This window comes from Anguilla rostrata, chromosome 8 (genome assembly GCF_018555375.3).
Source record: "Anguilla rostrata isolate EN2019 chromosome 8, ASM1855537v3, whole genome shotgun sequence".
NCBI lineage: Eukaryota > Metazoa > Chordata > Actinopteri > Anguilliformes > Anguillidae > Anguilla > Anguilla rostrata.
The window spans coordinates 13,143,503-13,163,806 of record NC_057940.1 but is presented as its reverse complement, the minus strand read 5'-3'; the positions used below and the strand labels follow the sequence as shown (position 1 = coordinate 13,163,806).

Genomic DNA, 20,304 nt, shown 5'->3' with positions numbered 1-20,304 from the left:
GCTAAATACTGTAAAGAAGGATGAAAGGGGACTAGGCTGTTCCACGTGTGTATTCACCAGCACGTGTGGTGCAGGGAAAAGCTCCTCTGTTGCAGCTAAATTAAGAATCAGCTTTAAAATATGGCCTGAAAATCAGGAGGGTTGTGTGTACAAAGGGCGACTGAAATTAGCTACGTCTAGCCAATCTCAGTGCACCTTTGCATTATATATATACGAGACCATATATCGACTGAGTATATATTAGCGCAGGAGGGAATGCATGCACAGATCTCAGTTAAAAGGAAGGCGGATTGTGAGATGATGTTCCTAATAGAGTATCGATATGTTAGCTAGGCAGGGTAGGCAGCTGTAGCTAACGAACGAGCGATGTGATATTATCTAAACACGTTACATACAATCGATAACACACTTATTGAAAACAAAGAACGAACAGAAGTTTCCAAAGCTAGTTAATGTCTGGATGTTTGTCAGTCTTACTGCGGGAGTGCAGATGGTTCGATGTAGTGCTGGCCTGTCCAAGGGACTTGGCCACCGGCTCTGGATTTCCGTTACGCTGTCAGTAGAAAAAGCCGGTCTCCATCTTGGTTTTCTTCTGTCTTTGCAGGAGCCGGAAACCTGTACTTTGCTCGATGTCGCAGGAAAGTGCATAGACTACACGCGCTTAACTTTTTTGCTATGTTTCAGAACGATAGCAAGTGAAAAGTTAGTAAACAAATTGATCTCTTGATGGATCCATTTCTTTAAATTGCTTGCAGTATAGCTAACACGTTTACTTTGAGTTTTAAACAGCCAATCGTGGCTATAACCCGAGAGAGACAGTGCATCTTTCTGCGTATTCCTTTACAGGGAGGCCTTCACTCTCTTTAGGCCTGTGACCTTAGAGAGAGCCTTGTGCACGTCTCTCCAGTTGAGTAGCAAAGAGAAGAATGACGTTATTGATCCAAAATGGCACCCAGTCCTTACATCATTATAGGAGCTGGATGAACAACAGCATAAATACAGAACAGCCTAGATAAAATAAATGGGTAGCTGAATTAATGTGCCTTCGATGTGAAGTCACGGTTTTCTGCATATCCATGTGAAGAGAAAGAGAATCTGCATTTACATATCAAAGATCTGCTCTCTGGGGCCAGGAATGGCAGGTGTACTGTCACTGCACTGAAGATACACAGGCCACAAAAACGGAACTGTTACCTTTCATCCCACATGGTACACTGAAACCAGTGAATTCAAGCATCTGAAATGAAAATTGCAGCAACAAAGACATCTTTATAAATGATTTTTCAATTAAATGATTGTGAAGTTAAAGAATGCTTTTTCATTCATACCCCCTGAATGAGTTGAGACAATGGGCCACATTTCATGAGACTGCAGTCATCATCAGTGCACAGGAAGAATGTAATTTTTTTTTTTCCATATAAAAAGTGTTGTGGCTCCTAATTAAACTCTAATTATGAATAGTACTATAAATAGTACTTACAGGAAGGAAGTTGGGGAGTTGTATTACACAGGTTGGATGTAATAAACATCTGATGCAAACCCTATCCATCCATCCATTATCTATACCCGCTTATCCTGGGCAGGGTCATGGGGGGTGCTGGAGCCCATCCCAGCGTTCATTGGATGAGAGGCAGGTTTACACCCTGGACAGGCCACCAATCTATCGTAGAGATCACAAACCCTAATTTACAGTAAATACTGTTTTTTTGGTTTTGGAAGGAGGAGCATCATAAATTGCTTTCGTGATAAAAAAAAGAACATTGAATAAAGTGCAGAGAACCACGTCGATTAGTTTTCCGTTTTTATCATTTTTCACTCCACCATATACCTAGGTTCCACAGATGACCTCCAGTGAGGCATGAGATCCATTACCCTAACATACAGTACAGATTCTCTGCCACATGCATAGATATAGGCATAGGACTAAGATCAGTAGGAGTGCATGCATCAGGTTGATTATTACAGCACAAAAAAAACTGTGATGCAATATAACATGTGCCTACACACACACACATACAAATGCGCGCACGCACACACACACACACACACACACACACACACACTGCCCCACCTGAATCAGTAGAAACTCTGACCTTTCAGGCCAAGAAAACGATTACCAGGCCTCATAAAGAGGTCCACAGAGAACGCATTGGATTGAGTGCTCTATTAAAAGAGAAAGGGCGTTTGAGAGCTGCTGTGGTGAGCGTACGGTGGGGTCGGGTTTAATTGAACAAAGAGCCACGTGCTGACCCTTGGTCGCCTTCCTTCCACTGTCTGCGACCATTAACACTCTCATCATGATTTTGTAATAACACCCTCTGGTTAAAAGAATGGGTTCATTAAGTGTGAAACTGGCACTGAGAGTGGTCTTCTTTTTTTAACCTCATAGACTGATTGCATGGCTAATTGAAACTTTTGAAATCTGCTTACGCCAGTGGTTCAAGAAGGTTTTCCATAATTATATCGCACTTTGATCCAGCTGGTTGGCGTAAGATTACATCCGTGTACGGCCCTTGAAATTGAATGCATTTTCACAGTGCACTACCCTTATCTGATGAAATTTGATACTTCCAGGAGAAGAAATTGATTCCTGCATCTGAGAAATGTATTATTCCTTAGTCGCATTGTATAAACGATTGCCCTTGCTTAGAGTTTCAGGCAACATTAATTAAAATCTGATACAAAGAACACGTGCATGTGGTGTGGTTGAATGCACTGCTCGACCAAATGATGTTCTGTATGATTAAAAAAAGTAAATGTGTTTCTATGAGAAAATTACACCCAAGGATTTATTTATTTATTTATTTATTTTTTGATTGGATTTAGCAAGTATTTAGGGGACACCCCAACTCTATCCTATTGGAAAGCAGAGATTTACATTCACTAAATCTTTCATTGAGTAACTCATTTCAATCTCAGCCAAGTATAGCAAAGAGCAGAATTTACACATTTGCAGTTTGGAAGGTCAGCATGTTGGTTTATGATATTTTTTTGTTACATTTTTTTGGATACTCTCATCCAAGTGACTTACATAGCTTTATGCTTCTTTAAAATCTATTGAAACAGCTGGATATTTACAGAAGCTGTTCAGATTTTGTGCTTTATTCAAGGGTACAAAGGCAGTGGCCCATCAGAGAACCTTGGAGATGCAAGTCCAGTTCTCTAACCATTATGCTACCTCACCATTGTTTCCCGTCTCCTCTTCCCCCAGCGTTTAGACTACGAAACGAAAAAGTCCTATGCCTTCAAGGTGGAGGCGTCCAACGTGCATCTGGACCCCCGCTTCCTTCACCTGGGCCCCTTTAAGGACACGGCCACCGTGAAGATCAACGTCCTGGATGTAGACGAGCCCCCTGTTTTCAACAGGCCGTCCTACAGCATGGAGGTCTACGAGGACGCGTCCTTCGGCACGGTCATCGGATCGGTGACTGCTCAGGACCTGGACGTCAGCGGCAGCGACGTGAGGTACCCATCAAAACTGGGCTTTCCCTTTAAATTAATTTGCACTAAAATTATACTGTAATCTAAAGAAAAAATACTGTCAAGACATTGCAGCACTTCACAATATATGAGAGAATAAACAGATTATTGCAATATATACACTGCTGTGAAATATACTGTATTTATCTTTATATTTTCTAAAGAATCCGTACATTTACACTATACAGTATAATGTATTATTGTAAGGGGTAGTACTACACAGTGTTAAGTGTTAAGTCAGCGATTGTATTACCTGTTGATACCCGTTGACCTCTGCTAACATTGAATTAACATTGAAATTTCCACTGTGTACACTTTGATTACAGGACACTTATCAAGCATAATATCATTTGACATGTTGCTATGATCTGGTGATGTCTCTATTACACATGCAAGTGGAATAATTGGAGAACACTGACACGTTGGCTATTGTCGGAAACAGGCAATGCAGTCCACTGTTAAAAATAAGAGTGAGGATTACAGCCCAAAACACTTCTGACATCGTTTGCATTTGCATATTGGTGATATAAAAACGCAACCCAGGTCCTGCCTTCCAATTTTGTGTAGTATTTACATTTTTTGCAGTTAAATTTGAGTTCTGTTGACAATGTGATGTCATGTGGTGATATTGTCACAGCAGGCACAATGGAGTGTAATAGGAGTGTCTTCAACTTGCTATAGCACCAACTATAAGTATCAGATATTTATTTCAGTTCATTAGGGACAAGAAGTCAGGGGTTTTGCTTTGAATCCCTGCTAATCAATATTTTTGCAGTTTTCCTACAGAGAGAAATCAATCATTTATCAAGAGACCATACCATACCAATTTCTGTTAGGCTAGCAGCCTCAATAGTCCAGAATGCAACAGCGTGGGGATTTGGGGGCGTGGCCACGATCTCAAACTTTGCTTTTATGCTGCATGGGTGACGTCAATGATATGCCACGACTGGTTAACTCTGGTATCAAGGAACTTACCTGAGTTTACCACTGGTATTTATGACTTTTTTGTCTGCTTGAATGGAACGTCCTGGTGGTAAACTCAGAAATTTACGACTTTACAAGTTGATGAGGACTGGCCGAATGCAACATTAGCCTTTCAACATTCTCTTGAAGAGGGGTGATGAAAGTTCTGGGTAATGTAGGAAAATAATACTGGAGCAATAATACTGGTAGAAGCCTGATGGGATAGCAAGTGAAGAAGTGGGCATAAATATATTGCAAATATCAGATAATAAACCCGGGAATAAATTTTACATTGCTGCTACACATTTACTAACGATGTAAGTGTTTTAGCCTGGTGTCTTCCTTTAAGGTCCCAGTAACATGAAACATTACTACTACAATTATTTAATTCATAAGTATAAAATTAGCAGCCATTCCTTAAGCCCTAATGGTAAATCTTACACAATGGGTCTTTGGCCTGTTTCATATGAAATAAGCTTGAGTCAGACAGTAGAGCCTGTGTGTATGAGATTATGGTTAAAAAAAGAGAAGAAAAAAAAAGAAAGCAAATAAGTCGATACGCTTGGTTTGTTGAGGATGAAAATGCTTTGTCTTGGAGAATATGGAACTCTGTAATTAGATGTGTGTAATTCCTTGTCCCAGAATACAAACCCTACCTGAGTTCCTGATGTCAGTGTTCTAAAATGGATATTTTTTGCCTTTATCTATGAAACTGTTGGCTTTTGTATTATTTTATTTTTGCAATCTGCTTCTTAGTTTTATTAGTAGTAACAATACAGTAACATTTATGATTGCCATATTTTTGACACATACAATTTTTAAAAGTTTTACAATGATTCAAATCCAGACTATAAGGGTTGCAGATAGCTTGAAGCAGAGATTACTTAGATTAATTCTATAAACTGAAACCTTTCATGTACTATTTTGCAAACTGTTTCAAATGTACAGCATGCTGAAATTGGTTGTGGTTGATATATTCCTTGACCAGGGCCTCACGGATGCTTGTCAGAACAATAACATGTACAGTTTCACACAGATGAACAGGGAAAGCACCATGCTCTGAAAAACACCTTTAGCATGTTAGCACGGTTTGTCAGCTGTCCTCTGTGTTTATCATCATTACCCCCTATTCTGCAAGTAAGTACTTTGGCGTGTTTGCCGAGCCAGACAGGACAAAGAACAAGCGTACAAGCATAAAGAAACATCATCACTTGGAGGAGAGCATTGAAGTTAAATATTTCATGCTGAAACAAAAGGAAGAGACAGGAATTGAAAAGTTGTTGTTTTTTTTTGTTTTGTTTTTTTTTGCTTTGTCTTGAAAGATTAATGTTTAATGACATCACAATTGGCTTTGTTCTTTTTGGATATAGAATTATAAAAAGGCTCTCACAAAGCACTCAGTGCATACAAATCCCAGTGCCTGTACATAAATAGACAGTGATGCTTTTAGACTATGCTAGGAGTACATATAGTACTGCATCTGTATTCCCTTTGTTTCAAATTACCATTCTCTACCGGTTAAATAATAGTACTAGTAATAATAATAATAATAATAACCTCCTTAGATATGATATAATTAATATTAATTATAATTAATGCAATTAAAAATGGCCTTTACAGAGAAACACAAGTTGTGGATTTTGAAGCTGTTATGTGCTTTAAAAAAGTAAGTTGCTAACAATTTGCTATATTGAAACTACAACAGCTGTCACCTGCAGGCGGGCTAGTATGGAAACTTGAGCGGCGGTTGCCTGAAATCCGACCATTGTTGTAGTTTCAGTATGGCAACTTGTTAGGAACTTACTTTTTTTAAAGCCCATAACAGCTTCACCAGTCATGGTTGAGATATCAATGGGTAATTTATCTCGTAGAACAAAACGTGAAACTCTTCGGCCTACGTTAAACACACACCTTATAGAAATCTGGTAACCCATGGTGGAAAACACATCCGGGGTGTACTACAAAATTATGCCATCATTTTGTCGATGCAAAAAGGGGAGCATTATGGGAGTCATAGTCTCGGCGATCTAAAAACAGAAAACAGGGAATTGAAATGCCCTCATATTCAGCATATAGCAATATAATCCTGACAGAGACGTCACTAGGGGGGTGTGGGGGGATAACACCATCAGAGGGGGGGTGACAGCAGCAGTCTACTGCTCTACTATAAAATGGCTAGAATTGATTGAATACAGGTGGGGTGGAATGCAGTGGTGTTTTTGGTGTTTTTAATCTGAATGAGTTAAGAAGGAGCTGAGTTAAGAATTCTTGCTAAAAACTGCTTTTGGCAAAGTCTGTTCATTGTATTGTCTGGTGAATTGTAAGTGAGAAATGAATTTTTAGTTACTGCCACATTTTTTCCAATTAAGACAAATGTTGCAGTACACATAGATGCTCATTTTAAGGCCTGGCTTTCAAAAACACCCATTTTAATTTGATTCACACTAATCAAAACATGTTTTTTACAGTCCATTTAATGAGTTAAGCCATTGTGAAACAAGTGTTTGTGGGAGAAACAAAAACTGCATTGATACTGTGAGCAAGTATCTCTTGTCAATTGTTGATTGATTGAATCCAGGCTGTTGAAGTGTTGGAATTGTTCAACTAAACTTTGTACCATTTCTGTATTTTAGCCTGCCTTGAAGGAATCTTTATTGTTTTCAGTTATTTATTTTGCCAAATAAACAGACTTATCTGTTCTATGGCCAACATGGAACAGAATTTTTGAACATGTCTTGAACAACTGAACGTGAGAACATCTTTATTTTATTATTTGTTTTAGATATTCCATTGAGTGGAAGAGGGACCAAGACAGCTACTTTGACATTGATCCAGTGACAGGGACAATTTCCACCATCGATGTCCTGGACAGAGAGCGAATTGCAAAGCACAACATCTCTGTTGTGGCAACTAAAGTTGGTAAGTATGACAGAAAATCGTACATTATTAACCAAAGATTAATTCATGCCTTTTTCATTCTCTGTGAAGATTTTCACAGAGAATGAAAGAGAAGCTAACAGAGAAATCTATTTTCCAGTTAAGTTGCACTGGCAGCCTGTCAAGATTGTGTACTCATGATACAGTAACACATTGTTACACTATAACCGTATCCATTTTTTCTTCTTAAAAAATTATAATAAATAATATATAAAGTCAAGTTAATTAACAATTTTTACTTTTAAAAAAATGTAGCTAATTTAATGCCCATTCCCCATCTTAATGCATTCAGTAACAGCCTAGAGCAATGCAAAATATTATAATCATTTTTTCAGTCTCATCAGAAGTGTCCCAGGAGTTGTCTGCCTGAAAGAAAAGGCGATGAGAAAGGTCTAAATGACATCACTGTAGAGATAAACCTGTGTCAAATAACAAGCTAAGCAGCCGCTCAGTTTACGCACAGTCCCTGTACCATACCGGCGTCTGATATTGTAGATGACTGAAAATTGACGCACGGTGATGATAAACAAACTAATTTATTAATGACCAGTGAGACAAAAAGAAAACTTTTAATGTATAATGAACATACATTATGAGTGTTGTTGTAATAGTGCACATGCGTAAGTATACCCAATGCAGAATGACACAAATCTGTGCTGGTTGGCAGTGATTGATAGAAAAAACACAATAAATCTATTTATGAATAAGTAATTGAAAAGAAGGAGCAACAGATGGAACACACACACAGATGCACACACCCATAGTCTTATAATGAGAACAGGTAACAGATCTTCAAGTGGACGATGGAAATCCTCAGACAGAAGAGTATCCTGTGGGAGTGATTATGTTCACTAGAGGCGATGTGTGCACAAAATTACTCTGCAAATATATTAACCCTGGATATGAAGTTTCTCAGCGGCTCAGGCTGCTTCAGTGTTTGGTTTGTGTTGTTCTCATTATCCAGGTTCCTCATTGTCATCACAGTCAAATGCAGCAAACAGTGGGCCTTTGGTTTTGTGTTAGGTTAGGAATGCTAAAATCCGATTCACACACTAACGCTGTTCAAGAAGCTTGGTTTCAATCATCATAGTGACGTTACCTGTGTGTGTTTGTGTACGTGTGTGTATGGGTGTGAGTGGGAGGTTTCGCTGATTACGCTAATCTCCGTAACCTGAATTTGTACTTGAAAGCAAACATGATTCATTTGTGCGTGTGTGTTTGTGCGTGAGTGCGTGCGTGTGCGTAGGCAGGTCAGGGATGAGCTCCTTAATCCGTATTATTGAAATACATCCCGACACACAGGCATCACAAGTGATACTGTCTTTTTGAAATTCCCTTCCTCACAATGTTATATGCAAATCCAAGATTAGTCGAGGAGCTGTGATACCCAGCGGCAGCTGGTGAGCTGGAAAGAGAGGGGACTTTTATTGATAATTATTCTGAAACTTTTTTTTTTTTTTTTGCACAAGCAACAAGCATAGAATCGATGACAATGGAACTGATCAGGCAACAGTGCAATCTTTTGGGGGGGGGTGGTGGGAGTAATTTGCTGCAGGACTCCAGCCCATCAGAAGCATGTTAACTTGTTACAAAAACGGACTTGTTTATTATTTTTTTAATTTACTTATTTATATTTTTCTATTTATTCATTTGCATTTAATTATTTATTTGTGTGTTTACCCCCCGTTTAGTGGGCTATATTTCAGAAAAGTCATTGCTGTGTGTTTCTATGTAAAAATTAATTTAAATTTTACCATAAAATAATCAAGCTATTTATTTATTTTTTTTTGTTCGACTCTCAAAAGCAGGTTCCTGGCCGTAAGTCTAAAGGTTATTTCTCTGACCTGCATATTTATTTCTTGTCTTCCTGCTCGTGGACTACTGAAGGAAATTTAGTGGGAATTGCCTTCACATGGTCTTTTTATGTAGTATTTTGGTGCCATCTGTTGGAGAAGATGGAACAGAGCATGTTGTTGTAGATCTCACCGTCGTAGCCATCCACTTGGCGCGTCACTGTGAAATCCATACACAGTTCAGGCACCGCTGAGAAGGTATCTATCATCATTGTCACAGTGTGTCGCCTGCGACTTCTCACTCGCAGCTGCACAATAAATATTTCTATCCCAGCTTTGGAATAGATGGAGACATCAAATCAATAAAATTGACTTTCCTTTGTAACACACAAAATCCCTTTTTTAATGTGTGGATTCTTTCAGGAAAAGGCTGCCACACACTCTCACACACACGCACACACATACGTATATATTCCATTTTGTATTTTATATGTGCAGAAAATTTTCTTTGTGAAAATAACAACATATACTGTAGATAAAAACTGTTTTTACCCAGTTCCTTACCCACTGTGTAGCAGTGGGTAAGGAACTGGGCTTGTAACCGAAAGGTCATAGGTTCGATTCCAGGGTAGGACACTGCCGTTGTACCCTTGAGCAAGGTACTTAACCTGCATTGCTTCAGATATCCAGCTGTGTAAATGGACACAATGTAAAATGCTATGTAAAAGTTGTGTAAGTCGCTCTGGATGAGAGCGTCCGCTAAATGCCTGTACTGTACTCTACAGTTGGAAGCCAGCGCTAACGGCTGCTGCTCGCTTTCTCTGTACGGTCCGCTGGGTGAACTACGCGCTCGACCGGAGTGCTTTTCCTCTGGAACAGCGAGGGCCACAGACAGTCACCCAAATGACCGACGAGGCCCCCATTGTGAAGGGGGAAGAGATTTGAACTTAAATCACTGAGGCCAGTCGTAGTCCTCCCCCCCAGCATGGTCGGGATTAGTTTCCAGAACTTATTGGTGTCATAGAGGCGACATAGCTCAGGAGGTAAGAGCGTTTGTCTGGCAGTCGGAGGGCTGTCGGTTCGATCCCTCACCCTTGGCATGTCGAAGTGTCCCTGAGCAAGACACCTAACCCCTAATTGCTCCCAACGAGCTGATTGTTACCTTGCATGGCAGCCTTTCACCGTTGGTGTGTGAGTGTGTGTGTGAATGGGTGAATGAGAGGCATCAATTGTGAAGCTATTTGGATAAAAGCGATATATAAATGCAGTCCATTTATCATTTACCATTACAAAAACAGCTGCACCCAACATTCTTAAATACTATTTGAGCCTTTAATGACCCTATGACATTCATGTGTTTTGATAACTGATAAATCCTTAGATAATTGGTAACTAAGGGTTAATTAAGTATACATTAAGTGAAATGTGTGCCATTTATGTACATTTTTAAATATGTTGGCTTTGACTAAAACAGTTGGCTGACGTATTAGAGGTACAGTGCAGGTGCATATTACAGGTGCATGCATGATTGCAGTCACCGCACTGAAAGTACAGGCTTTGCTGTGTGTTATATTTAGTGCTTGCTAAGAACACAGTGCAGATTTGTGCTCGGCTTTCTGGCTGAATTCCAGCACCATTTCTGTAGAGGTGTGATCCTCTTGATTCGGTTAAGAGGAAGCGGCTACCTGGGGTGAGAGTGCTGATGCTGTGTTCAGAGTGGCGTCTGCTACATACTTAAAAGGAGATAAATGGACTGACCGTGGAGCATGATGATAGTTGTTGTTTTTTTCTTTGCCTTCTCCAAATTTGGAATGCTGCGACCTCTACTGTTTTAGCTGAATACACACGCGCACTTGCTCTCCTCTGACACACGTGATGTCAGCCATCGCTTCTTACACTGCAGCGCAAAAGTAATATTCATGCAGACAACTGAAGGAAGACGCGGCATGTCCAGCTCAACAGGCTCGATCGACCACCGGGGGCTGCTAGTGAGCGATGAGCCGCTGTCATCCTGGCCATCAAATACCCACCCATCCTTGGGCGATGCTTGTTGAGACAATTAATGTGTCAACCTGCCGGCGTGGCTGTCAGCCGTAGTTGACAGTGGCACAGTCTGGATTCAGTGCCAAAATCCGGAGAATATTTGTGTACTAGGAGCGTCTCAATGGAATGAACCACCCAGCCGCCCTTTGTGAAGCTATTTTGACCAACTCCCTAATTTGGATTGCCCCAGTGACTCCTTCAAGGCAGGCACCTTGGCAGGGCAGGATGCCCCATACCTGTACAGCACCGAGAGTTTGCCACTTTTCAGGGTTTCTTACAGAAATACCCACAATGACCACAAACTCATGTATACATGTATATTTGCAACTTAAAATAAATACTGAAATATAATATTGAAATATTGAGGTCTGTTAAATAAATATTGAATTCTACAAACCTATGCAGACATATGTTTGCCCCATTACTGTACTGTATGCTTGTACACACAGGGCCATGTTACTTGAAATTATTTAGGAAATATTGGATAGCATTGCTTTGGAATATAGCTTGTTTAATTTGTGTGAGCTAAGATAGCATCATTGTTTCGAGTAACTTGGCCTACTTTTGATATCAATACTTTAAATAGAACGTCTAGATTTTGTAAGTTGGACTTAATGACTTACAGACAGCGCTTTGTATGTGTAACTTGTGAGAGACAGCATAAAAAAATGTATATATACATAATAGATATGTTTTTATATTTTATATATATTTGTTATATTTCTTGTGATTTGGTCAGTGCTACCTTGATTAAATTTAATGTTGAGTATTACCTTTTCCCCTTTGCAGGTAACCCGGCCCTGTCCAGAAAAGTACCAGTCACCATCAATGTGCTCGATGTCAATGAGTTTCCCCCTGAGCTGGCCATGAACTATGAGTCATTTGTGTGTGAGAATTCAAAACCGGGGCAGGTAAGTGTTTATAAGGAGAAAAATGTCACTAGCAGGAAAGTATTTGATTATATTTGTTTTTGTTTTTTGTTGTTTTTTTGAACCCAAACAGGAAAGAGTAAGAAATTATAAATATACTACATGATCTTCAATTGGCAAAACATTTGTGTAGAAGATACTGTGTAGAAGTGAGGAAAAGGGTCGTTTTCATAATTAATAGTTTAAGTCTGAGACAAGGAAACATCTCTGAGTTGTTGATGATTTCCATGTTTGAGATGCACCATAAAATAACATGCCATTACTTTAGAACCTCTGGAATCATTGTATTTAAATATATCACCTTTCCCAGAATGCCTTATACTGTAGGTCTGATGAAGATAATGAAGGGGCTGTAGAAAAGCTGCATAACTGTCAAATAAAAACAGTGACATTTTCACAGTGTCTATATATAGACAGCATTTTATTCCCTGCGTACTGAAAATTTGAAAAGGCGAGATGTGACAGCTAAAGTAGCAAACGTCGTGCAGTTTTAATGGTGGAGGGCATATTAGTCTTTTTATACCATTTTTTAATTGTCATTTTTGTTTTTCTGTGTAATTATTCGTTTTATTAATGAGATATTTATTTATATAACAGGTGATTCAAACTATCACGGCGAGAGACAGCGACAGCCCCCCAATGGGGCCGAGGTTCTTTTTTCGGTCACCTCCGCAGGACTTCAAGGACAAAAACTTCACCATCCGGGACTATGGGAGTAAGTGATTCACGGTGGCAGTTTAGCGGGATTCATTGAAAACCTGAATAGGGCAGGGGGTTTGAGGGGATAGTTCTGAAAGGGTGGCTAATGCGTTCTGTGCCGGGTTAGTTTGTGTCTGTTGGACTGGATTCGGCTCTGGGTTCGTTTGCGTCCATTCCCCTGGAAATATTTTCTCGTTTAGTTCACCTGGAATTCCCTGGATTCCGTGTTTATTCTGAGTACCGCTGTTGGTGGGCGTACTGTACTGACAAGTGGCACGTGAATGTGTGCCCTCTGAAACAAGGGTTATGTGTAGGAAGTCTCATATGCTCAGGGGAGGAGGATACATGATGTGACTGCTGTACAGAAGGTTTACTTGATGGACAGGATGCTACAATATCACAGAGTCATTGCCCACAATCTATCTCACGGAAAAAACGGTAGCATCGAAGGATGTCACGGTTGGAAATATATTGTGTCGGATGGGCATTCCAACCAAATGGCGGCAAAACTAATTGTGGTCAATAGAAATGTTTCATCTGCATGTAAGGAAAACCACTACATTTCACACAAATTGGTCCAATAAGCATTTGGAACCTGCGAAGAGTAAATAGCAAGGGAACCGTTGGTGTCCTCTAACGAACCGTTGGTGTGCTAAATAAGATGAGATGACCCATGGTGCATTGCAAACTCTGGAAATGGAATGGGTGTTGGGCCTGATTCACACAGACAGGCTGGAGACGCGAACGAACCGTGCGGGTCAAGGAACGCCTCAAGCGCTCGCTGCCTGTCAAGAACATTCTGGCGGCGCCCGTTCCTTGGTGACAGGGCCAGGTGGCCCGTCCCCGGGTTTCTGTCAAGCTGCTGTTCCAGACATACGTGTGGTGGGCCCTTGCTGACTTCCTGCTAGGCCTTTGTTCACGTCCTGCTTGGTGAAAAGCATCGGTTTTCAACTTCGTGTGCAGGCCGTGTGCGTGTCTTTTGGGGAAAATGCAAACTAAGAGTGTGTGTGGCCCCGGGTCTACCCCGGAGCCCCTGAGGAACTGAGCACACAGCAGGGGGACACAAGAGGGGACCAGGGAGGGGCCAAGCACATTACTACATAAAAGCAGACCTGAGGGAAAGATATAATACATACACAGCAATGGTCTCCTTAAGTGGGATAAGTTTTTTCTGAGATGGGATCACTAATGATGAGCCTAAAGATAAGCTAAGTGGCTATTAACACAGAAAAGATTTGTACTGTGAAAACAGGAGAAGGTTTCAGACAAACAAGTTTATGTGCTCCTTTAAAAACCAAATGACTTCAAATATAGTACATTCCCACCATTTGTATGTATTCCTTTGGGGAGTTATTGATAAATTACTGTGATCTCCATGAACAGAGGCCCTTTTTTTCGCGCGTCAAACGGGTCTAGATTCTGAACGGCGCTTCCTGCTTCGTTTCAGACAACACGGCCGGGGTGGTGACCCGACGGAGCGGGTTCCGGCGCCGGGCCCAGGACCTGTACCTGCTGCCCGTGGTGATCGAGGACATCGGCCACCCGGTCCTGAGCAGCACGGGGACGCTGACGGTGCGCGTGTGCGCCTGCGACCGCGGCGGCCTGCTCCTGTCCTGCAGCGCCGAGGCCGTCTTCCTGCCCGTGGGGCTCAGCAGGGGGGCGCTGATTGCCATCCTCGTCTGCATCGTCATCCTCCTGGGTGAGCGCTCGCTTCACGGTCGCAGGTCAAAAGGCTTTTTGGTCAACTGTTGATACCTTTCAAATGAGTTTTAATATTTGAAATGAGAGGTTGTCTCAAGGCCCTTAGAGAACTTTAAGAAGAAAAACAACTCATTCAAACACCAAAAGCTGTTTTTGCACCACATTTGAGGCGCAAACTTACGTGAGTACATTGTGTTGAAGTTCATCATTCAGTGAAGTTCAAATTTATTAAATTATAAGTACTTATAATTATAATGCAAGTAATATAAGTTGTTATATGTAGCAAGACTCTTATATTAACTGATTACCATATGTACGTAAAGCATTTTATCAGACAGAATGCAAAGGAAGGGGTAAGGTCAGACAAAGGTGTCACAGATACCTGAGGGATCATTTAGAATGTGCTGTGCTTATCGTCCGCAGGTGTTCTCACACTTCCCCCTGATTATGTTCAAGTAACCTCCACAGAAATCATGCCCAGTCTGTTCCACTCGCCTCTTGTGTCACTCTGTAGGAGACGAGAAATTCGCTGAATGGGTTTTTATTTACTGATGTGCTTACTTTTTGGAAGATAAAATGTTCTGAAAAAATATGAATACACTTAACGTGTTTCTGTCACAACACATAAACCCCCTCGTTGAAGCTTTGATTATGTGTGAATAAACAAGACAGTTAACACATTCAACTCATTGCCCATGTCATGAGTCAGCGAGAAGCGGGCGAACGCTACTGACACGCTTTAAAGTGGAAGGGCCAAATTAAATCAGGGAAATGCAATGGCTGCAGCTTTTTGTTTTCCCTTCTACCCAGAACACTTACCTTAATACCACCCCTGCGGGGCTTTTTCTCCTGCGCACAATTATCCCGCTATTTATTAAAAATGAAACGTATATCACATCTGCATTCATCGCTGTGTGGGCGTTTTCCCATTATGTGCAATAAAGGAAGAACTGAACTGAGAGAAAGCACGGAGCGGAGCCACCCTTTCCTGCTGCCTGTCTATTTCTCCTGCCTAGCTCACACTCATCAAGAGATCAGACGGTGTCAGGGATTATGTTCCAAGGGAGTTACATTTAATGCGATTCTCAGATTCACACGGTCTCTTTTCTTTGGCAGAGAGCCAGCGTTAAGTTTAATTAAAATGTTGTACTTTTGTTTAGGGTTGAGTTGACAGGGTTAAGTTGTGATTGTGTAAAACACTGCAGCATTGGCAGCCCCGGTATGTAAATAGCTGCACACAGGAATAATGTCTATTTTTGCAAATGGCACCAGGACGATATCCTCCATGGGCGCGGCTTTGTTCTCATTGTTTCCTGCTGTACCTGTTCATCCTCTCTGCAGCAGCGGTATCCATTATTCATGGGTTTATTTAGGAGAGGATTTGGAACCCTCTTTTTCTGCTTTTCGGAAAAGAAAGAAGAAAAAAAAAAACACTGGCAAATCACAGGCATTGTTCTCTGCCACTGGATGGAGCTGCAGACTCACATGAAAGAAGAAAAAAAAAGAGGAATTTAAACGGTGAAAATAACCACACCAGAAACAGGAGCAATTAAAACAAAACGGCACTCCTTTATCACACATCAATACTTTTTAAATATGAGTGTTTAAACATGATAGTGGTTGACCCCGACTGAATGTTATATACCCCCCCTCCCTCCGGTTGCAGGAAGATGGAGTTTGTGTCTCCGTATGCTGTTGGCGAGGTAGATAAAAGCCAGCAGAAGCAGCCTTTCATCCCGGTGCTGAGAGCCCAGACTGCCCAGCAGTGACAGATGCCATGTCAAAGAATGTATCCGTGCTCAGCCCTGGGCACTGTTTCCATTTAGTCCTGTCCTGTGATGTAACGTGCATTACAATGGAGGCTCTGGAAATGAAGAGGGAAAGCAGCTAATGGAGGCTGTATCCTGCAAAACAGTGTACCACGCACACATGCACAGGGACGCACGCACGCATGCAGTTTATATGTATCCCTCCCCTGTTCAGTGCTGATTTGCACTAATATGAACCCAACTGAATTGTGTGTTTATGTTAATGTGAACTGAATTACTCATTGGAAAACACCAAAACTCAACAAAATGTTGGTCAAAATTAGAAGGTTCAGTATTCAGGGATGGCCACAGTACAAAATCATTGTGTATCATAAACGTTAATTCAGACAATATTAATGTTTTTTTTTTCCTTTTTTTAAAGATTAGTTTTCTTACCCAGTGAGATTATTTGGGTTATTTTAATATAATAGTTGTTTAAAATTACCTCGCTGGCTAAAAAGTTTTTTTTCAGTTACATTTGTTACAGTAAACTAGCTTAGTTTGCACTCATGATCTGAGAAAACAATAACCGAGTATGGAGAGCAGGATGTCTGAAAGATGTGCCTGCTTCATCAACACGTTCATTTTTGGGAAGTTTGAAGGGGGAGCCAGCCCCTGAGTAAAAAATAACTGGAGCAAAGTGCTGTGCTGCCGATCGAGATGATTTCTGTTTGCTGTTGCACTTTCTGTTTATCTCCAAGATAACTTTAAAACATTTTTTTTTTTTGGAGCAGACTTGCTCTTTTTATGACGTCTCACTTAGACTCTTCCTTGTTTAATGTTTCATGGTGTCCGTGTAATAAAGAAAGTACTTTGCTTGCTTGTACTTCTGTCCTAGTATATCATTTCTATGTGAGGAAAAAAAAAAATAAAGTGCAGATTGGTGTTAAAACGACACCTTTATGCGAATGGGTCAGCTTGCTCTTGCACTTGGATTCACTCCTGGACTCCTCCTGGAGTAGGCCTGTCTGTGCATTTATTTACGCATACTATTATAGATTTTGATGTAATATTGTCTGTATTTAATATTTATGAGGCTCTAGGTGACCCAAGTGACAAATTAGATGGTATGAAAGAAATATTACAATGCATTTTAAAATTTAAATTTATGCACATGCAAACTGTGCGTAAGCAAACAAAGAAAACGTGTCATCTATATGTTTGTAGCAGGAAGCTCGTTTTATCATTTCGTCGTTATATTTTCATGAATATCATATGTAAACCGTATGCGCCTACTCTGACATAAATGTATCCCATCTCAGTTTTTTCAATAGGACAGGCCTTTTCTTCTGTTCAAGCTTTCAACCATGTCCGTGCATTGAGTAGTTTTTTTGAGATAATGACACTTTTTTTTTTTTTAGACTAATCCCAAATGTGTTACAGAGGAAGTTTGACACTGATAGTGTATGCGCATATCTATGCACTGTTTATGCCCGCGCTCGCACATCTTCTCGCCTGGTAATCATGGCACTGTATGTGGGCCACATTTAAGCAGGGATATGTGTGTATACAGACGTAGACACCCGCAGTGCATGATCTGTTCAATGTTGATGCTCTTAAGCTTACCGGCCTCCTCTTTTCGTCTAGTCATGGTGGTTCTGTACGTGGGCCTCAGACGGCAGAAGGACAAGGGCACCCTGATGACCTCCAAGGAGGACATCCGCGACAACGTCATCCACTACGACGACGAGGGGGGCGGGGAGGAGGACACCAACGCCTTCGACATCGGCACGCTGCGCAACCCCAAGGCCGTGGTGCAGGAGAAGGGCTTCTGCCAGGACGTCCGGCCAGGGTCCGGACCCAGGGGCGCCACGGCGGCTCCGTCCCAGGACGGCCCCGACATGCGGGACTTCATCCAGCGCCGCCTGCAGGAGTCTCACCTGGACTCCTCGGCGCCCCCGTACGACTCGCTGGTCACCTTCGCTTACGAGGGGGACGGGTCCGTGGCCGAGTCCCTGAGCTCCATCGAGTCCCGGGGAGCCGAGGCGGAGGAGGACTACAGACGCCTCTGTGAGTGGGGACCCCGTTTCCAAACGCTGGCGGGGATATTCAGTGGGAAGGACCCTCAGTCCTGCGAGGCAGAGCGAGCGGCGGCAGCAGAGACAAACGATGGATCAGCGGAGTTAACGAGAGACACCACAGAGGAAGAACAAACTTAGCTTTCATTCTTTTTTGCATTTATCCTTTCATACTTCAGTTGTACTCCTATTTACCTCTGAATTTTCCTTCATAACAGCTGTGTAACTCCTTAAAAAGCACTACATAGCACCTCCATTAGCACTACATAATTCATAAATTGTGTCAATAGCCGCAATAAGGCATATGGTGTGTTACTAATGATACAGCAATGACATTAGCACGATACACCTCGTGACATTCACCTGCCTATTTGCTTTATTGATATGAGCATCCATGAATGTCACAGCGGTTTTTAAGAAGGTGCTATATAGTATTTATGAAGGAGTTATAGAGCTTTTAAGACGGACCATTCATTAAAAAGTTAGCCATGTATTGCTCTCTTTAGGGACAAATGGTGGCAAATACTGAACAATGAACCAACTGTGTAATTAATCTTTGTTTTCTTTTGTAGTATTTTTACATGATTTGTTTCTGTATTGATTTCTAGAATCTTCATTTGAATTATTGAATTGAATATTTGAATTTATTGTCCTAACAGTAGTAAGAAAAAAAAGTATTTCCAAAGGGAGAGATCTCTCTTTAATATCCTTGAAAGTGCCTCATGGACTGTCCTGTTTCTTAGACCTCATGTTGCTATACAAATCCTATTGTGTTTCTTGTAAGTCTGAATCCTAGAACAAAGGTTGTAGGAAACTTAAAACTGTTTAATTGTAGGAGGGAGCAGCATACTTATAAAATGTCAACTGGGATAAAATTTGATCCCAGATTTGCCAAATATATTTTGATTGTTATTTGTGTACATGTTTGAGTACTTATGTTCATTATCAATTAGTTTAATCTTTGACAAGAAGAAGAGGGATTTCTGTTGTATCTATCCATGGCTCTCAGTGCAGGAACAGCTCAGTAATGAGACAGATTTCAGGACTTGTAATGGTTGTACAATTGTTTAGGGCTACAGATTGATTTTTTTGGGATTCAGGTCATGTTATAAACATGCTTTCTAAATTAAACACAACATGAGGACTCTTTAGTACTTGAGTTTTCTTAATTTTGTTTGTTTTCCTCTCAAACACATAACAGAATCTGGCCGGTATCCAATCGACATTAGTGCAGTACATTAAAATTTGGCTTAAAAGTAAATGTTCGCAATCTGGTGTGTTCTGAAATCACTCAAATTAACACATCAAAAAGAAAAAAAAAGAAGTTCTTCTGCATTTAGAAGTCAAAGTTGATAACAACTGTTGATTACGTTCAGGCATTTATTTATTATTAACAATAAGTAAACAGAAGCAAGTGAGTATGTGAAAGAATATTATAATAAATGTGAATGTTTTACTACTAAACCTTGACACAACATAGGCTGGGCAGACATACACTGGCACTGTATAAGCCTCATGTGTCTTGTTCAGATCTATAGTCTATTACAGGATGAGATGCGTACTGTGTGCTGCACCAGCTTTGTGTGAGACAAATGGTGCCGTGAAGACACATATCATAATGCCACAGCATACAGACCAGTTACAGCTCTCCTTCCCTACTGCTGCATTCTGTTCTGCCATCCCAAAGTCTGAAATATTTCACAGGATGACACAGCCCCAGAGATTGTAAGCCTATCTTCTTTAAAGGCACATGCAATAAAATCATTTAAAAAAACGAATAAACTCTCATATTTACCCTAGTCATAAAAATGCCAAAGTTTAGATTGTCACACTAGCTCAAAAAATTCAACTTAGTAAATCAAGGTAAAAAGCAAGCTAACCAATAGTCAGAAATGTTCTAACTTAAGTTTGTGTGTGTGTGTGTGTGTGTGTG

At 40.8% G+C, this 20,304-nt stretch overlaps 1 protein-coding gene across 3 annotated transcripts in view; it reads left to right on the top strand.

Annotated features, from left to right (window-relative positions):
• The window catches only part of LOC135260861 (cadherin-12-like), an 87,039-nt gene extending 67,524 nt beyond the window's left edge, over positions 1-19,515 (top strand). For all 3 annotated transcript variants that reach the window (XM_064346507.1, XM_064346510.1, XM_064346509.1), the window contains exons 7-12: positions 3,212-3,465; positions 7,226-7,362; positions 12,006-12,127; positions 12,743-12,860; positions 14,292-14,543; positions 17,941-19,515. In XM_064346507.1, coding sequence (XP_064202577.1) covers positions 3,212-3,465; positions 7,226-7,362; positions 12,006-12,127; positions 12,743-12,860; positions 14,292-14,543; positions 17,941-18,512 — 1,455 coding nt within the window. In that variant the 3' untranslated portion in view covers positions 18,513-19,515. The remainder of the gene's footprint in view (positions 1-3,211; positions 3,466-7,225; positions 7,363-12,005; positions 12,128-12,742; positions 12,861-14,291; positions 14,544-17,940) is intronic.
• Positions 19,516-20,304: the final 789 nt, after the last annotated feature.